General features: G+C 47.0%; 1 protein-coding gene across 8 annotated transcripts in view; it reads left to right on the forward strand.

The window, feature by feature from the left end:
- AFDN (afadin, adherens junction formation factor) overlaps positions 1 to 17,852 on the forward strand; it is a 114,286-nt gene that overhangs the window by 36,326 nt on the left and 60,108 nt on the right. For 4 of the 8 annotated variants that reach the window (XM_055536200.1, XM_055536193.1, XM_055536197.1 and 1 more), the window contains exons 3-8: positions 1,404 to 1,519; positions 3,222 to 3,385; positions 5,663 to 5,823; positions 9,667 to 9,824; positions 15,064 to 15,175; positions 16,457 to 16,624. In XM_055536200.1, the coding sequence (XP_055392175.1) occupies positions 1,404 to 1,519; positions 3,222 to 3,385; positions 5,663 to 5,823; positions 9,667 to 9,824; positions 15,064 to 15,175; positions 16,457 to 16,624 (879 nt within the window). The remainder of the gene's footprint in view (positions 1 to 1,403; positions 1,520 to 3,221; positions 3,386 to 5,662; positions 5,824 to 9,666; positions 9,825 to 15,063; positions 15,176 to 16,456; positions 16,625 to 17,852) is intronic. The other 4 variants (XM_055536194.1, XM_055536198.1, XM_055536195.1 and 1 more) reach the window with 3 other exon arrangements.

Here is a 17,852-nt window from a genome sequence, read left to right on the forward strand (position 1 = left end):
AGCGCTGGCCCAGTACAGTGGAAATGCCACTTGCAGCCCTTTTCCACATGAGAATTGCTTGTGTGAAGTCAGTTGGAAAACTAAAGGCTTTTGCTGTTCTAACTTGAGCAGAGGATACTGCAGATTGTAGCAGGGCCCTGACTAGATCTGCACGGAGTCAGGCACACGTGATGTAGACTGTAGACTGTAGCAGGGCCCTGACTGTTTCTGCATGAAGTTGTCAGGCACACGTGATGTCAACTGTAGCAGGGCCCTGACTTAGTTGTCTGGCACATGTGTTTCAGGGCAGCTCCCTCTTTGCTGTTTTACAGTTTAGACTTAATTGTCCTGAATATTCGTTCTCTAAAAATGTGCTGTGAGGGGTTTCAACCCAGTGCAAATTTTGCCACTTGAGCAACTTGGTAATTTTGGTTTGAAGCAGGAATTTCAAACTTCTTGGCGCAATCTCCGATATATTACTCCGATTTATTGTCTTGTTGATACAGTAATACTTCAGAGTTGGTTTGTCCTGTATTCTGGTAGTTGACATTGCTGTTGATCTGTAATGCTTGCTGAGGCCTCTGTAAATCTTCTGGGTTCGTCCGGTTGATTGCTGTTGATCTGTAACGCTTGCTGAGGCCTCTGTAAACCCTCTGGACTCGTCCGGCTGACCCCGCCTCCTTTACCACGGTGATTGCCCGTCTTTGCTGCCCTCTTCCTGGATAATCTTTCCCAGCTCTCACCTCCTAGTATGCGGTCAGGTGTAGGGGCCCTCGGGGGGCTGCCAGGAGGTTTTTAGATTTCAAATAAGGAAGGAAGTAGACTCTTAGCCCTTTATCTAGAGAACGGTGGGGTGATGCTTGCTGGCGGGAGGGGTGTGAGGGTGGAGCACTGAGCGTTTTGGAACAAGAGTCAGGACACAGGTGGGAGGAGGGCAGGGGTCACGCCAGGACGGATGCTGGCGGGGCAGGGCCACGTCTCGTGGGCACGTAACGCTGAGGTGAGAAGAGCCTCATCCATCAGTGGAACGTCTCGTTTTCCAGTTGTATCTGAGAGAACTTGATTTCCAGAAATAAACATATAGCAAGGCCCTACATGTGTTTTTTCCTAGTCCATGTGTATTTCTCGTATTTTGCTGCTTAGATTCTAAATGCTGTCGGGAAGTTGTGCCTGGCCATGTCTGGCACTGGACACGGGGTAGGTATACGTACAGCTGCACCAAAATCCTCAGTTAGTGATTGAAGCGCTCACTGCCATATGAGGGGGATTAAATTACATTCAGTCCATCAGTGAGTGATGAAGGTTACAAGACAGTTTTCGTCTATAAAATTTACTGTGTATCAGAATGGTGTAATATTGTATTGACTAGTGCCATTAAATAACCATGGCTTTTTGTTTGTTTTTTTTCTTTTCATGTTGTGAAGAAGAAAGAAGATTGGATATAGATGAGAAACCCCTGGTGGTGCAGCTGAACTGGAATAAAGATGACCGAGAGGGCAGGTTTGTCCTTAAGAACGAGAACGATGCTGTTCCTGCAAAGGTGAGAGCCGGGGGTCTCGCTGATGCTGTTCCAGGGCCGCCTCTGATCGAGGGTCCCGGGGCTCATTCTCCTCTTCGCTTCTCTCCCTAAACTGCCCTTTTACCTTCCTTCTGGAAAGTACTGTAAGAGTAGCCCAGCTTCTCCCTGCTTCATCCTCTATTTCACGAAATAATCCCAAATATTATTCTCTCCTTTTCAAAGAATTATGTAAACTGCTGTCAGTCAGAGACTTCATGATCAAGGAATCAGCTTCAGGTTTTTTTCCCCCAAATTATAAAGTTGAAATGTGTTTTAATAAGAATCAAAAGGGAAAATAAAATTTGAATAACTTATTTATCTGTGAACTTTCAGATACAGCTTAATAGTAAGGCATGTTTAAGACCTTTCTTGTAAACTTCCTTGAGTTTCTGTGGGTGCTGTAATAGAGTGAGTCTAAAACTTTCTCAGCTACTAGGACACCTGGAATTCCTGTGCCGCTTCTTTTCATGTGGAAAAGAAATACAGATAGAGCTTTATGAAATACAGGTATAGCTTTAAAATGATTATAATTCTGTTTCGAGTCGGGTGGCCTCTTATAGGCTAGAATATAGTGTTGACAAATGATAGCAAAGGCAGAGGTTAAGGGTATTTTGAGAAAAGTCTTGCATTTAATTTTCCCAGTAGATCTGGGGAAAGGGCCGCTGTTTGCTTCTGGCAGCAGTTTTCAGTGTCTGTGACGTCAGCGTCCCATGTGGAAAATCCAGACACACAGCTGTGCTCCCGGGACTTGTCGCCTTTGTGGTAAACACATACGAAATAAGAATGGATAACTTTTTTCTGCCAGAGGAGCCTGGCTGGCTACAGTCCATGGAGTCGAAAAGAGTCAGACATGACTGAGCGACTAAGCACGTGATTTCAGCTGGTTGCCTTTTGGTGGGGCCCGGGTCCTGCTCAGTGTGTAGTAGAGCCCTTCTTAGGGTCGGGACGACTGGACGGGGCCCAGGCAGCTTGCACGGAGACGGAGGTGCTCGCTGGCACAGCTGAAGGCAGTTTTCTTTCCCCATAAAATAATCATTTTTTTTTTTTGATTCTTTACCAGCCAGCCTATTAAGTCATATAAAAAATAATTTGTTTCTGTGTCTTCTGCAGGCAGGTCATGGTATAAATTAGGAATAAGCAAAAAAAAAAAAAAAAAAAAGATGTGGAAAACAAATTAGAAGTTTTTGCATAAACACAATACTTAAAACTTTGCTGCATAAAAGCCAATTTTTTAGGGCTATTCGTGACATTTCTGACGTTAAAGGAAATCTGTAAAGTAGATAATGTTTCAAATGGTTATTTCTGTATTTCCATTAGGTTCCATTCATTTAAGTTACTAATTATTTGGATTTTTATTTATTAAAAATGATAAATAAGCTGGTGTGATTCCCACCCCAGTTTTCTTACAGGGTTTGGGTTGTCTTGTGTGCTTGCTTCCTTGGTTATCAGTTTGAATTTAGGTGAAATTTTCACTCGGTGAAATGAGATCTTGAGCGTGTAAGTGTGGATCAGTACACTCACGTACCTGTTGGCACAGTCGAGACAAAGCCCATCTCTCATCCCAGGCCTTCCCTGCCCCAGTGGCTGTTTTCAGCTGTAGCGTGTAAAATGCGGTTAGATCCCCATAGATGGCTCTGTGTGATTCTGTGTCATAGTGGTGGAGTGATAATGTTGCTTTTATCAGAAGGCTCAAAGTAATGGACCTGAAAAGCAGGAAAAAGAAGGTGTTATCCAGAACTTCAAGAGAACTCTCTCAAAGAAGGAAAAGAAGGAAAAAAAGAAGAGAGAAAAAGAGGCAGTGAGACAGGCGTCTGATAAAGATGACAGACCTTTCCCTGGGGATGACATGTAAGTTAATTGCGGAAGTATTCCTGTTTCTTTGTGTTCTAAGCCAAATGTTTTTAACGCAGCAGGCCTCCTTAAACTCGCAGATAAACAGGGGAGGGGTGACTGCATCTCAGTGGCCAGCGTGCCCTGGCTCTACGTGCCGAGGGGAGCTGGGCGTCTGCTGAGCAGCACGTGTTGCTGACGCTGCCAGTCTGCGGTGCTTGCTCATCTTGGCGTGGGGAACCCACGAACGGGGCTGCCTTTCCTGGTGAACCATGGGGCAGATTCTCATCACCCCTGCCTGCCTTCCCTTCCTTGCTGCTGTTCCAGTCCTTAAGGCAGCACTGGTTTCTCAGACACCTCCGATACACTTAACACCTGATGGCAGGTTGGCAAGACTGGTGAGAAAAGCTGGTGTCCCCATCTCAGCTCAGAGGCGCCATCGGGCCCACCCAGCCCCTCTCCTTCCTGTGCTCCGGCCCCCGCACAGGTGTGCTCACCTGTCTGAAGGGACTTGCGCCTCTGATCTCGGAGCTGAGGGGGTGACAGAAGGGAGGCATGAGGAGAACCTGGCCTCTGCTCTTCATGGCATCTCCTGGCCTCCCTGTAGCCTCATTGGTGTTCAGCTCAGTCAGTTCATTCCATCATCAAGTGCTTTTTCCAGGGCCACCGCCTCGTCTTGGTGTTGACTGCATCCACTCCAGCGAATGTCCTTGTTTCTAGTTTTGAGGACTTGTTTGAATATTTCCTTAGGAAATATTCCGGAAGAATGGCTCAGAGACACTGTGGCAGGCTTGTGTTGCCAGACAAGGGTCTCCAGCCCGCGGGCCCCTCATGCCTCCCTTAGGACTGCCGAGTCTAGCAGAGCAGTGTCTGGTCCCTGCGGTGTGTGTGAGCGCCAGTCAGTGCAGCTTGCTTTACCATTAACATGGCCGTTTCTCTGCACGCTTGTGAACCGTTTATGCGCTTCTGCTGCAGCGACGTCTTTAGTCTTTTACCATATTTTGATTACTTCTAAGTGTCCATGTGTCTTGAGGATGTTGCCCATTTGTCAGTGAAGGATGTTTACTTTAGAGTGGGGTTGGAGCCTGCTGTGGGTTGCATCAGAGTGGGTTTAGATCTTAATCTGTTAGGCAGAGATGCCTGTGTGATGAGCGTGAACTCTTGAGTATAGTATATTACATAGTAAGGCTCTACTCAGTGTATTTATGCAAGAGGAAGAACTTGTACACAAAGGTTGCTCACATATGAAAAATGTCAAGGAAGAGCAGAGTTTAAAACTTAGGCTATAGTCATTCTGTTAATTTAGTGTACAGGATGATCAATTACTTGTTTTAAGAAAGTAAGCTACTTAAAATGAGTTAAGTTCAACTTGATAGATTCAGAGCTTAACTGATTTAATGAAATTATTTTATGATTTTTATGACATCTTTAAAGTATATTTATCAAAATTTAGTCAAGTGTATTGCTGCTACTGCTAAGTCGCTTCAGTCGTGTCCGACTCCATGCGACCCCATAGACGGCAGCCCACCAGGCTCCCCCATCCCTGGGATTCTCCAGGCAAGAACACTGGAGTGGGTTGCCCTTTCCTTCTCCAATGCATGAAAGTGAAAAGTGAAAGTGAAGTCGCTCAGTCGTGTCTGACTCTTCGCGACCCCGTGGACTGCAGCCCATCAGGCTCCTCCGTCCATGGGATTTTCCAGGCAAGAACGCTGGAGTGGGCTGCCATCGCCTTCTCCCCAAGTGTATTAGTGTTACCTAAATATTTAGTTTTCAATTCATCATTCTATACACTTGACTTACTGTAGGGACTTCGGGAGCTATTTCCTTTTTCAGTCGTTCAGATGTTAAAGAATCACGCCGTGTGAGTTCTTCAAGACTTACTGGGTCGCAGAGTTGGACATGAGTGAGCAACTGAGCATGCATACATAATTTGAAGACAGATTTTTGCTAAAACATATTCAGTTCTTTATTTCTTGTGGTTGCAATGCTGTATCACTTATTTAATCTCTTTGAGATAGAGAAACCTTGTAGAAATAACTGAAATGTATTTTCTTTTAGTTTTATTAATGAATACTCAAGTTCTGTAAACTCAACTATAAAATTTTCATTAGGGGTTTCTGCCTAGTTCAGCGGTTTAGTTTGTACCGAGAGAAACTTCATCTGTCGTAATTAGACCAGGGCAGGGCAGAACTGCTCGGGGTTCGGGAGCGGCTGGAGGACGCCGCCGTGTGAGTGCGGTGAGCCTGTCTCCTACGTAACACCTGCTGTGTCTTGCTGCTCCCTCTCTCCCCACAGTGAGAATTCGCGCCTGGCCGCTGAGGTCTACAAAGACATGCCCGAGACCAGCTTTACGCGAACCATCTCCAACCCTGAGGTGGTCATGAAGCGGCGGCGGCAGCAGAAGCTGGAGAGGAGGATGCAGGAGTTCCGGAGCTCGGACGGGCGGCCGGACTCGGGTACGGGCCCCGCACGGCGCCCGCTTATCCCTGACGCGCGTGCTGCCGTCTAGGGACGCGCATGAGGCGCGCGGCCGTCTAGTGACGCCCCTGACGTGCGCGCGCCGCGCCCGCTGCTGCGCTTGACGCGAGTGCTGGGGTCTAGCGACGCCCCTGGTGTGCGGCGGCGTCTAGTGACGCGCGCCACGCCCGCTGCTGCGCTTGACGCGAGTGCTGCCGTCTAGTGACGCGCGCCGCGCCAGCTCATCCCTGACGCGTGCGCTGCTGTCCAGTGACGCGCCTGACGTGCGCCGTCGTCTAGGGACGCGCCTGACGTGCGCCGCACCTGCTGCTGCGCTTGACGGGAGTGCTGCCATCTAGTGATGCGCCGCCTGACGCGTGCGCTGCCGTCGAGTGACGCGCCTGACGCGCGCCGCTGTCCAGGGACGCGCCTGACGCGCGCCGCGCCCGCTTATCCATGACGCGTGCACTGCCGTCGAGTGACGCGCCTGACGCGCGCCGCGCCCGCTGCTGCGCTTGACGGGAGCGCTGCCGTCCAGGGACGCGCCTGACGTGTGTGAATAAGTGTGGTCAAGTCACACGTTAGTTCCTCAGTAGCTTGGCTTGTCAGGAAATAGTGGATAATCGTCTGTTTCAGAAAGGCTCTGTCAGCAGGCCGTGTCGCTGACGGCCCCTCCTGAGCGCCCGCGCGGCGGGTCGGCAGCCCTGGCCTCCCGCGGGGCCGCTGCGGCGCGTCGGAGGCGGCGCTGCCGGCCCTTCCTGTGGCGACTGGGCCCGTACGAGCTGGGTCTTCAGGACGTGTTTCGTGGGAATGGTAGTGTCGGTGACTCAGAAACTAGGGCCCTGAGAGACTCGTATTCTATAAATAATTTAATAGAGGGCTTTTGAGACCTATCCTGTCTTGCTCCAGCAGGGATGTGAAATGCCTTAAAAATACATGCATTGAAAAAGGAGGAGGCAGAGAGAGGAACTACAAAGCTGAGGAAGGAAAAATGTAAACGTTTAGGAAAACGGTCGAAACAGCGCGAGCTGGGGGCGCACCAGTAGAAAGCGCCCGGCGGAGCCCGCGCCTCCCATCCGGGCGGTTGCTCAGAGCGGAGCAGGGGGCCCGCGTGAGGGCCGCGGCGGGAAGCGGGCGCGGCGGCCGCGGCGGGAGCAGCCCTGGAAGGCCGGACTCGGGGCGGTCATGGCCGGCGGCCGCGGCAGGGGACGCGGGGCGAGCGCAGCGGAGGCAGGAAGGCGGCCGGCGCCTGGCGGGTCCTCTGAGGAGGGGGCCCTTCAGGATGACGGCGTCCTCAGCGGGATGGCTGGGCTCTGCGGGCTCCGGGGACGTCTGCAGGGGAAGCCCGCATTCGCTCGTGTGCCAGCTTGGTGACCGAGAACCAGTCAGCGGTGTCCCTGGGCGTGGAGCGGACTTGCTGCAGGTGATGCAGACCTGGAACTAAGGCTGTTGTTGAGGAGCAGACAGAGGAAACAGGACAAACCTCTGGAGGGTGAGGAGGAGAAACGGCAAGCATCCAGGAGAGGAGGGCTTGTCGGCTCAAGGGACGGTTGCGGTCCAGGGAACCTGTGCAACCGTCCAGGAAACCCTGAGAAACCAGTGTTGGTACAACAGCCGTTTGCGTTAGTACTGAGACGCTTAAATAGAGTAAGTTGAAGTGTTCTGTCGGTGTGTGTCTAATAAGTAACCTAGAGAAATGTATCCCTTTAATCTCCGTGTCTGCGGGGTTGGCGTGATGTCAGGGCGGGAAGAGAGCAATGCCGAGTCTGTCGTTGTGCCGCCCTCTTAGCCTCAGGGTGGCCCCCCGGTTCTCAGGAGCAGCTCACACACGCTTCCACTCCCTTCACAGCGGGTCAGAAGCCGTCACTTGCAGCAGCCTCTGGCTCTGCACCTTGGAGAGTATTTCTAGCACTCGGATGCCTCCCAAGCGTGAGTGACTTCAGAATGCCCGTGCGGTTAGCCCTTCCACCTCAGCCTCCTGTGAACAGCCTCGGGAGCCGCGTGTGCTGCCCTGGTCCTTCTGCTCCGTGGGCCACGCTTTGTGCATCTTCCCAGTAGGGGAGCGATCCTCCCTTGGCTTTAGACGTGTCTTTACATAGACGGGTTATAGTTGCCAGCAGGAGTTTTAAAATGTTAGCTTCTCGCCTGTCTCTCCCTCCTCAGAGATTAAGGAGATGTCTGTTTCTGTTGTGCTGATTCTGTGGGATTATGCTTTTACAGTGAAAACCTCTTAAATCAGACGGTATCCATTTGTCTGTCTGTTGACCTGTCCCTGGATGAGTTGGGTGTTAGGCTCCCTGGTGCTGTTGTGTTACCGTCAGGCCCTCTCCCCATGCCTGTTCAGATCAGCTTCATACAGTCAGGGGTTCACGTACAGGCACATGCGTGTGAATGAGTGTATCAGCATCTTGTATTTGTATCCCTTTATCGTTATTGCTGCCCCTACTTTCTTGTCGTCTGTTTGCATGGATTGTCTTTTTCTAACCCTAACCCTAACCCTCACTTTCAGTCGGTTTCTGTCTTTAGCTCTGAAGGAAGTTTCTTGTAAGCAGCGTGTAGATGGTTCTTTTTTTATCTAGTCAGCCGTCCTGTGTTTTTTTATTGTAATGTTTAGTCTGTTGACATTTGAAGTAATTACTAATAGCTGTGTACTTACTGCCATGTTATTACTTGTTTTCTGCTAGTGTACGTGGTTTTCCTCTGCTCGTTTCTTTGTTCCTTCCCTTGTATTTTGTTGATTTTCTTTAGTGGTATTCTTGTGTTTCCTTCTTTGGAGTTTTTGTGTTTCTTGTAGGTTTTTGTGGATACTGTGGGTCCACATACATTGGTCTGTATCTACTTGTGTTAAACTAGCAGTCCTTTAAGTTCAGACACATTCTTAAAAATCTACATTTTTTACTTCTCCTTCTTGTTTTTTCCCCTTAATTTCTACCCTTTACAAGCTGTTGAGAGCCTGTGACAGTGACCGGTCCGGGCTCTGTCCTTATTGTTGAGCCGGGTGGGGGAGGGGTTCGTCCCTGTGAGTCTGTAGATAGCTTGCCTCCTGGCCTGTGTCAGCAGGTCTGCATTCTAATGCTAGCTTGGACTTGATGATTATCTTAGGAGACCAGAATTATTTTATTGTTGTCAGGTTGTCATGATGCAGTGTGTGCCAGACTTGTGTGCAAAGAGTGTAAGAAGCATTCAGTAGCCAGAATAACTGCATTAGAATTCAGCAGATGCGGGAGTCACAGAAGTTTAGAGTTTGCGTCGGGTGCACAGATCTTTACTCTCAGTCTTTAACTTAAAGGTGGGAGTCTTTCATCTAGACTTAAAATTGTAGGGCTTAAAAATCTTGTAAGTAGAAAGCAAATTATGACACCAAAAAAGCAATAATACAACATGTAAAAGAGTCCATTAAAGAGAAACATACAAAGAAGAAAACCTCCGGGTATCCAAATTGCTCTGCTCTAGTTCACAGTTTTTCCTCCCAAATGAGTTCACAGGTAGAAGGGATAAGTTTCAGATTGTTGGTCAGGAAGTCGAGGAACTGGGGAAGGTCGGTGTCTAGCTTGGTGCAGGTGACGATGTAGGAAAGCAGGTGGAGAAGGGGCAGCGCTCAGGACGCTCCTTTCCATCTTTTACCGAGAGCAGATATGAAAGCAGCGTGGGCTCGAGGAGAGGACACACGCAGCCTTACCACACAGAACTGTTTCTCGTTCTCTCTGGCTAAGGGTCACTGGGCCAGCATGGCCCTGCCGTGTGTGTTGTTTAACAGGAAGTGGGGCTGGAATTTGTGTACTGCTCTCTGTTGTTGGAGTAAAATAAAAGTTGTGCTTAAAGATGTCAAACTTTTTTTTCAGGTGGAACATTGAGAATTTACGCAGATAGTTTAAAACCAAATATTCCCTACAAGACGATCCTGCTGTCCACTACAGACCCTGCGGACTTTGCTGTGGCCGAAGCCTTGGAGAAGTACGGCCTGGAGAAAGAGAACCCCAGGGACTACTGCATCGCCCGTGTGAGTGCTCCCAGGTCACGCGGGCCCGGATGTGGCACTCACGTGGACAGATGTGCTTTTACATGGGAGTTGAACGTGGGCTGACTTTCTCCCTGCTGTATTGTTAGAATCTGGTAAACTGAGACCATGGGCGTGTGTATAAAAGACAACATTCTCCCTCCATTATGAAAGTACTTTGTGTTTCTGTTTGTTATAAACTAAGTACAAAAAGACAAATCGAAGAAGATAAAAATTCTCTGTAGTTCTAATACCAAAGGATAAGCGTTATTTACATTTTAACACGTACCCTTCCAATTTTTATTTAGCATATATACTAATATATAGGTAACAATTTTATTTCAGTAAAATCTGCTTTAGTGATTGTTTTCTTAACATAACAACTCAACATTTAAATAAATCTTGGTTTGCTGCTTGTCACTAACCAACATTTGGTTGATAGTCTTAGTTGCCATCCATAATTTCTTGGAGATGAAGGTTGTGTCTTTGACCCAAGTTCTCAAGAAATAACTGAAATTTTATACTTCAGAATTGATTTGGTCACACTGAGTAAAATCAAGCAGATTTTTCTCTTGTAAGGTAAACTTTCTGGTAAATCCTTCAGCTTTAAGTCAGTCCCAAGTAGGTATTAGCTTCTTTTTAACCTTTATTTCTGTCAGAATCTCATTGAAAGTAGATTTTAAAAGGTGTCCTCCTTTCTTTCATCTTAGCAATTGATCGTTAAATAATCAAAGTGCGGTAGTCTTAGTTCCTCCTCCCACAAGATTCTTCAGGAATAATTAAGGTGCAATACGTCACATGATACATCACACACATTAAAGCTCACAGCACTGTCCGTTTTGACGAGTCAGCACAGTGACCCCGCAGACGCTTCCTTGTGTCTCTTTCTCCTGTGTATTTCGTTATGTGGGTGTGTCATGGTTTGTTCATCCGTCACCTGTTGATGGAATTTGTGTTGTTTCCAGTTTTCATTTTTTAACTCCTACAGTAAAACTGCTGTGAGCATACGTTGCAAGTCTTCTCGTCGAAGTACTTCTCTTCTTGAGTAAAGACTCAGGAGAGGGCTGAGTCCCACAGGAGGCACTTGCGTGTGTGCCCAGCGTGGCTGTGCCACTTGCAGCTCCCCTCACGTGGACGAGAGGCCCCGTTGCTCTCCCTGCTCAGCGTGTGTTTGGTCGGTCATCTTACCTGTCATACTGATGTGTGTCGTTGTATCTCATTGTTGAAAAATCTTACATTTCCCTGATGATCTATGTGTATATTAAGTCCTACGTGTGATACATAGGCTGTGAATGTTTTTTCCCAGTCTGTGGCTTGGCTTGCCTTTTCATTTTTAAAGCGGTATCTTTCAATGATTAAAATTGTTAAAGTCTAACTTGGTAATTCTGTTTTAGCGTTCTATACTTATTTTATTCTATATGAGAATTTGCTTCCTCCAAAGTTGTGAACACTTTTACCGGTGTTTTATTTTAGGAGTGTCATAGCTTTAGGTCTTAGATTGGGGCTGTATGTTCCGTTTCAAGGTAATGTCTGTGTGTGGTATGAGGTTAGAGTCGCTTCTGTTCAGACACCCAGGTGACCCAATGCCATTTGTTACAAAGGCTTTCTTTTTTCCCTCTGTGCTTTGGCACCTTTGTGGAAAATCAGTTGGCCATATATATTTTTGGTTCTAATTCTGGAATCTGGTGTTTCATTTACATATCTTATATCTTTTTGCCAACATCAAGCTATATTGATTACTATAGATTATGGTAAGTCTTTTAAAATCATATAAAGTCCCTATTGCACTTTTTCCTTTTGCTTTAATAAATTGCCTTGGTCATTCCAGCTTATTTGCATTTACATATAAGTTTTAGAATCAGCTTATCAGTTTCTACATAAAACCTGCTGGAATTGTGGGTGGGTTTGCACTGACTGTGTAGACGACTCAGAACCCTAGCAGTGTTCAGTCTTTCAAGCTGTGAGCTGAGTGCTGTTTGGTCTGAGCTCTCAGTGGTGCTGGTAGTGTTGCTACAGAAGGGGTTAAATAAGAGGCCTTGCTTGAGTTTTATGGCTTTTTCTTTTTGTTATAAAGCTGAGAATTTATATTCTGTTGGAAAAACCATTTGCTAGATCTATAATTTTATGAGTAAAGCCCAATTTTCAGCTGAAAATAGATGAGAAGACAGATGTTTTTATCCCATTGAGATGACAATAAAGGAATAAAGAACTCTTTGTAAATGCACAAGAACAAAGGGCACGAGAGAAGAGATGGCAAGAGTTGTGAACACAGTCCTCCCATCCAAGTACTAACCAGGTCCGACCCTGCTTATCTTCCGAGACCAGGCACTTTCAGGGTGGTGTGGCTGTAGACATGAATGCAAGACCTGAAGGAGGCGTGTGTAACTTGCTGAGTGAGAAGCCACCTGCAGAGGGGCCTGCGTCCCAGTCCAGAGGACCCAGGAGTACGGGGCTCCAGCACTCCCCGGGCAGCATTGAAAACCGTCTCAGGACAAGCTGTCCCGAGAGTTGTTTCAGGGCGTAGCCTCCCCAGTTCTGGCTGTCCTGTCACCTCCCCTTCTGAAGGCCATGGTCACACTGCGGGGTTGGGGGTCCTGGCATAGCAAGGTCTTCACCACAAGCAGGAGGATGGAGGGAGGCTGTGCCCTGAGTCCCAACAGCCAGAAGATGAGCAATTCCTTCCAGACGGCGCTGTCTCTCAGGGAGGAGCAGCCTGTATGAACTCTGACCTGGCTCTGACCAGGACATCCTGGCTCACTAGCGGGCACCCTCACCAGAACCACCTGCTCTCCCTGGGCTCGCCGTCAGTGTGAGAGGATGACCCGGACTCAACAGATGCTGGAAAATGCCTTTAAAGTGAAAGATAGACCAGCCCAAGCAGATGAGAGAACTTGAGATAAATGAGACAAAGCAGATGGAAGTGTTCAAAAGCTGAGACTTGAGACAGAAGGGCTGGGCTGGTGCTTGGGGGAATGGACCAGAGTGCTGTGGGAGGAGCCTGCAGAGAACGGCCAGGGTGCGAAGTGTTAGCAGGAGGGGTGAAAGGGGACATGAAGGACATCGGCAGAGGACAGAAAGACAGGAGATGGGGAGATTTAGGGTCTGACGGAGGATCAGGTACAAAAAGCAATAGGAAGTGGAGAGAGAGAGGTTGTCAAAAAAATAACACTAGTGTGTCTCCCAGACCTGAGGGATTTGGGTTTTCTGGGTCCATTTTCCTCATACTTCCAGTTAATAACCACTATGGAAAGTGTCTGAGGATGAAAACAGCAAAGCAGTGGTGTGAATAGTCTGCATTGCCGAACAGAGGCCTGGCCCTTTTCCACCTGGGCCTCCTAGGCTGTGGCCCCGAGGCTGCCACCGCTGCCTGACTCTTGGCGTGGAGGCCCAGGTGTCTGCCAGGGGAGCGGTACTGTGTCTAAGTCTGTTCAGTGATTCTCCGTTCCATGAAGCTGCATTTGAGAGACTGTGTGGTAGTAGACTTCATAATGTGTGTTTTCCTTTCCTTAATTTCTGCCTGATTTTATTGATGAAAATGAGAAAATTAAAAGAGCAGCTTAGTCAGAGGCATGAAGTTATAAAATACTTTCTTTGGGCTTTTTCTGACCATGTCTTTCAAATAGTTTGATGATTCTTTTGAGGGTTGCATAGTTTGGAGCTTTTGTTCTAAATACTGTGTTCTTGAGCATTTTTTTCTTTTTTTTTTCCCTGCTAGTTTAGGCAAAATGAGTTAGGGGTTGATAATTGTTTTTATCCTTGAGATAGAAGTGCTTTGCTTTCTTGCCCTCTCACTGGTCATGTGATACGAAGCTCTTTCATCTTCATCCACTCCTCTGTTCTCTCTTCAGTGAGGTATTCAGGGCATAGGTAGGTTCCGCTTCTTTGTTAGGTACTGTGCTAACTGTGTTAGATACTGTTTTAGGTCGAAGCTGAGACCTGCCTTCAAAAGCGTTCACAGTAAAGGGAGACAAGCCAAGAATGAGAAATACAGGCACGCGGTCTGCGCCGAGCACGGAGGTCGGGGAAGGCTCTCTGGGGGAGTTGTCCCCGAGCCGAGGGGTGAGAGGCGGTGCTTGCTGGACCCCGAAGTTGGGAGGGGCGTTACAGGCGCAGTGCAGCGTGGGGTTTTGTGGCCTGGTGGAGAATCCAGAGAAGTTCCGAGGGACTTGCTCTCTGAGGCTGCGTGGCAGAGTGTGAGACCGGAGAGACAAGTGCAGGTCAGACCCTGGAGCAGCATGCGTTCCAAGCCCAGGCAGGATGCTACGTTTAGTACAAGACACTATGAGAAAATATCAGTTACTAAAGCGTAGGGGTGTGTCGTATTAATAATAAACGTCTTTTTAGGGTAATTTGTAGCAGTGTAGAGAGAAGTTACACGGTTCTGTAGACGTCCAAGCCACTTGGTATACGCAAATATGATGTAATTGGGCATAATGTCTTATAACGTTAGTGAATTAACTCGAGTTTGAAAATAATCTCCATGTGCCAGTCAGTGACTGGCTTTGATTTCTGTAGTTGTGTGTTGGTTGGTGTTGAGAGATGGGCTGGAACTCAGCAGGGCATTGGAGACTGGGCCCTGGTCACTGGCTCTTTTTCTCTCTGTCATGGGGTTTTTCCAATGATTAAGGAAACTGCTTGCTGTTAGAATAGAATAAAAAGTAATGCAGAGCTGCAGACGTGTGAGCATCGTGCGTGCAGCGCCTTAAAGCCCTCGTTCAGTGAAAGGCGTGTACTGCATCTAAACTATCTAATTATAATTTAATCCTAAAGATGAACTTTGTACAAAAAAAGGGAAGCTGGTCTCTTCTGCTGCTGCTCTGTGATGGTTTTCCTGCAGAGGACGTGTTAGATGAAACTGCCTTCTTAACACCAGTGTGACAGTGGAAGGCAGGCTGTGGGCCGGCGGGTGTGCGGTGATGCAGTCATCTTTCTTTAAGAGCCTCCTCACAGGTCGAGCACCCCAGGTAGCCTGCCAACAGAGCGTGTCAGGGAGCAGACCCAACTAGCGTTCAGGGCAGGACAGAGGGCAGGCCAGTAACAGCAGTCTGGTCAGCTGGCTGAGGTTTTTATTGGAAACTTTTCCCTCACTTTTGTCCATGTTTTTCAGGATTGTTTATAGTGTTTGAACAATTCAGTTCTACAGTGACTTTTTTTTTAATTTCCTCAAAAACAAAAAATTCTTTTAAATACCCACTGATTCACTTTTTGGGTGTAGTCACAGTTAATTGTTATTCCCTCTTAGGTCATGCTTCCTCCTGGAGCCCAGCATTCTGATGAAAAAGGTGCTAAAGAAGTTATCCTTGATGATGACGAGTGTCCTTTACAGATCTTCAGGGAATGGCCGAGTGACAGAGGTAAAGAGAGATTGTATTTGTTAAGGAATTAGCTCTGGGATACGTGATAGGTTGGGTCTAACCTGCCGGAAGAGGCAGGTGTGCGTGGCAGTGTCTCTTGAGGACTGTGTGCTGGGCCGTCTTCCGCCTCCTTACTGGACTTGCTGGCGGCTCCTAGCTGGTCTCCTCTTCCTGAGGCTGCTCTGTGCCAGGTGGGTCTGGCAGGAGGCCTGGCACAGACTGTCACGCAGCAGCAGGGCCACTGTGTCCTGCAGAAGCCAGACCAGAGCACCTTGTCAGTTCGTGAGGGGTTGGCACCTTGTTCCTTCCCTGCTGACCAGACGGACTGGTGACGTTTGGACAGGCTTGTGGTAATAGGGAAGATAACCTTCAACCCTGAATACTGTCTAATCCTCTAGTCATTTTGTATAAGGAATCCAGACTTTCCACCGCTCAGACAATTTGTCCTGATTATTTCAGAGCGGTGAGGGCATAAAGGTGCGTTTTTGACGAGAGAACAGTTTTCTTGCTTTCAGAAACACTTCTGAAGCTCGCTGTTGCTCAGTGGAGGGCCTTGGTGTTGACAAAGACGTGAAAACTTACTGCCAGTTAACCCTGGCATATTTGAATGTAGATTGGTACTTTCAAACGTACACTTGCTTCGTACTTTTTCTGGACAGTATAAAGTTAAACTTTATTAAAGTCAAATTGCTCTTAATTGTGACTTAATACAATTGAATTAAGAATATATGTGTATATGTATTAATGTGCGCCTATGTTACTACATGTGTGTATGGACATATTGATCATAGGGTTGTTTGCCAATAGAAGCATTTATTCTGAAATATGTTGTTTTTCAAGCGTATAACATGTTTGCATAATTGTTAATTTAAAATGCTTTGGGGAAATTGCTTACAAGAGTTTTCAAGAACACAAAGTTAAATTGCGTGAGCTTGTCTTAATTATGCCTTGGGCAATGGTGTGCGATGCTAAGTTGCTTCAGTTGTGTCCAACGCTTTGCGCCCCTATGGCCTGCAGTCCCCCAGGCTCCTCTGTCCCTTGGATTCTCCAGGAAGAATACTGGAGTGTGTTGCTGTTTACTCCTCCAGGGGATCGTCCCAGCCCAGGGATCACACCAGGTCTCCTGCGTCTCCCGTATTGGCAGGTGGATTCTTTACCACTGGAGCCACCCTGGGAGATGTTAAATTGCATTTTCCTGATGAACCTTGGGCAGCTGATGGTCGATCAGCTGTCCATCAACATTCACTTGAGTCGGTTGATAATTTACAGTTTCTATTCTAGGGATTTTAGTCTTTCAGTTGAAGAGGAGGCCGCCAGACCACATCCCAAAGAAAAGTAAGAAGCACACGGACGGGAAGCCCCTGCAGGGGAAGGAGAGAGCCGATGGCTCGGCCTATGGCTCCACCCTGCCCCCCGAGAAGCTGCCCTACCTCGTGGAGCTGAGCCCAGGTGAGCAGGGCCACGCTGGGCGTGCTGTGCTTTGTGGTGAACCTTGCTCGGATAGACTTTCTTTTGGTTGACATCCTTTTTATTTTTTTTTAAGACCATTTATTTATTTATTTATTTATTTTTTTAAAGTAGCCATCATAAGATGGTATTTATTAAAAAACAAACTCTTAAGATCATAGGATATGTATATTCGTGCATAAGAATAAACTTAACATGCACAAAAATGGATATTGAAAAACAAAATCTTAAATAGTGAATACAGAGAGTTTTTGAGACGTTTAAATGATCTACTCCCTTTAAAAAATTTTTTTCCAAAAATAACCTTGTAAAATACTTAGGCTACTAAAAATCAGGAAACTGAGACATACTTTTCTCAGGACAGATTTTCTAGAGGCAGATGTGTACACGTGTATGTGTTACACTGTTGCTCAGTGTATGAATGTCCTAAACGATATCTGTAAAGTCAGCTGTATATCCAAGAAGTCCACGCGTAAGAGGAAGGGTATGTGCGTAGTTTTAAATGATAATAGACTCTGTATATCGGGTCAGCCTTCTAATAGACTAAGTGTATATCCGGGTCAGCCTTCTAATAGACCAAGTGTACATTCGGGTCAGCCTTCTAATAGACTAAGTGTATATCGGATCGGCCTTCTAACAGACTAAGTGTACCTTCAGGTCAGCCTTCTAATAGACTAAGTGTACATTTGGGTCAGCCTTCTAATAGACTAAGTGTACCTTCAGGTCAGCCTTCTAATAGACTAAGTGTACCTTCAGGTCAGTCTTCTAATAGACTAAGTCTACATTCGGGTCAGCCTTCTAATAGACCAAGTGTACCTTCAGGTCAGCCTTCTAGATTGTGTGTTTGTTGTGCTCTCTTAAGCTAAAGCTGTTGTTATAAGTTAGTCATCAGGTAGAGAAATACATTGACTTTCCTAAAATGTCTTATGCACACATGTAGTTATACAGTGTACTTAATCTGCTTACATACTTGATACGTGTGTGACATGTGTATCGTTCTCATTCAGCTGAACTGCGTCATTTCTGTTTATTTGGTTAAAATGGTGCCCTGTGACCTGTACCGTAAAATGCTATCAAGAGCAGAGTCGACCCTCCCACCCAGAGTTTCTTTTAAATGAAGCTTAGTAAGTAATCCTAGAAAAGGTTAGCTAAAAGCAGACTGTTATGGAGATGGCCTGTGGATCCTTGGGCAGGAAGTATGTTTTGCTCT

The sequence above is a fragment of the Bubalus kerabau genome, chromosome 9 (assembly GCF_029407905.1).
Source record: "Bubalus kerabau isolate K-KA32 ecotype Philippines breed swamp buffalo chromosome 9, PCC_UOA_SB_1v2, whole genome shotgun sequence".
Classification (NCBI taxonomy): domain Eukaryota; kingdom Metazoa; phylum Chordata; class Mammalia; order Artiodactyla; family Bovidae; genus Bubalus; species Bubalus kerabau.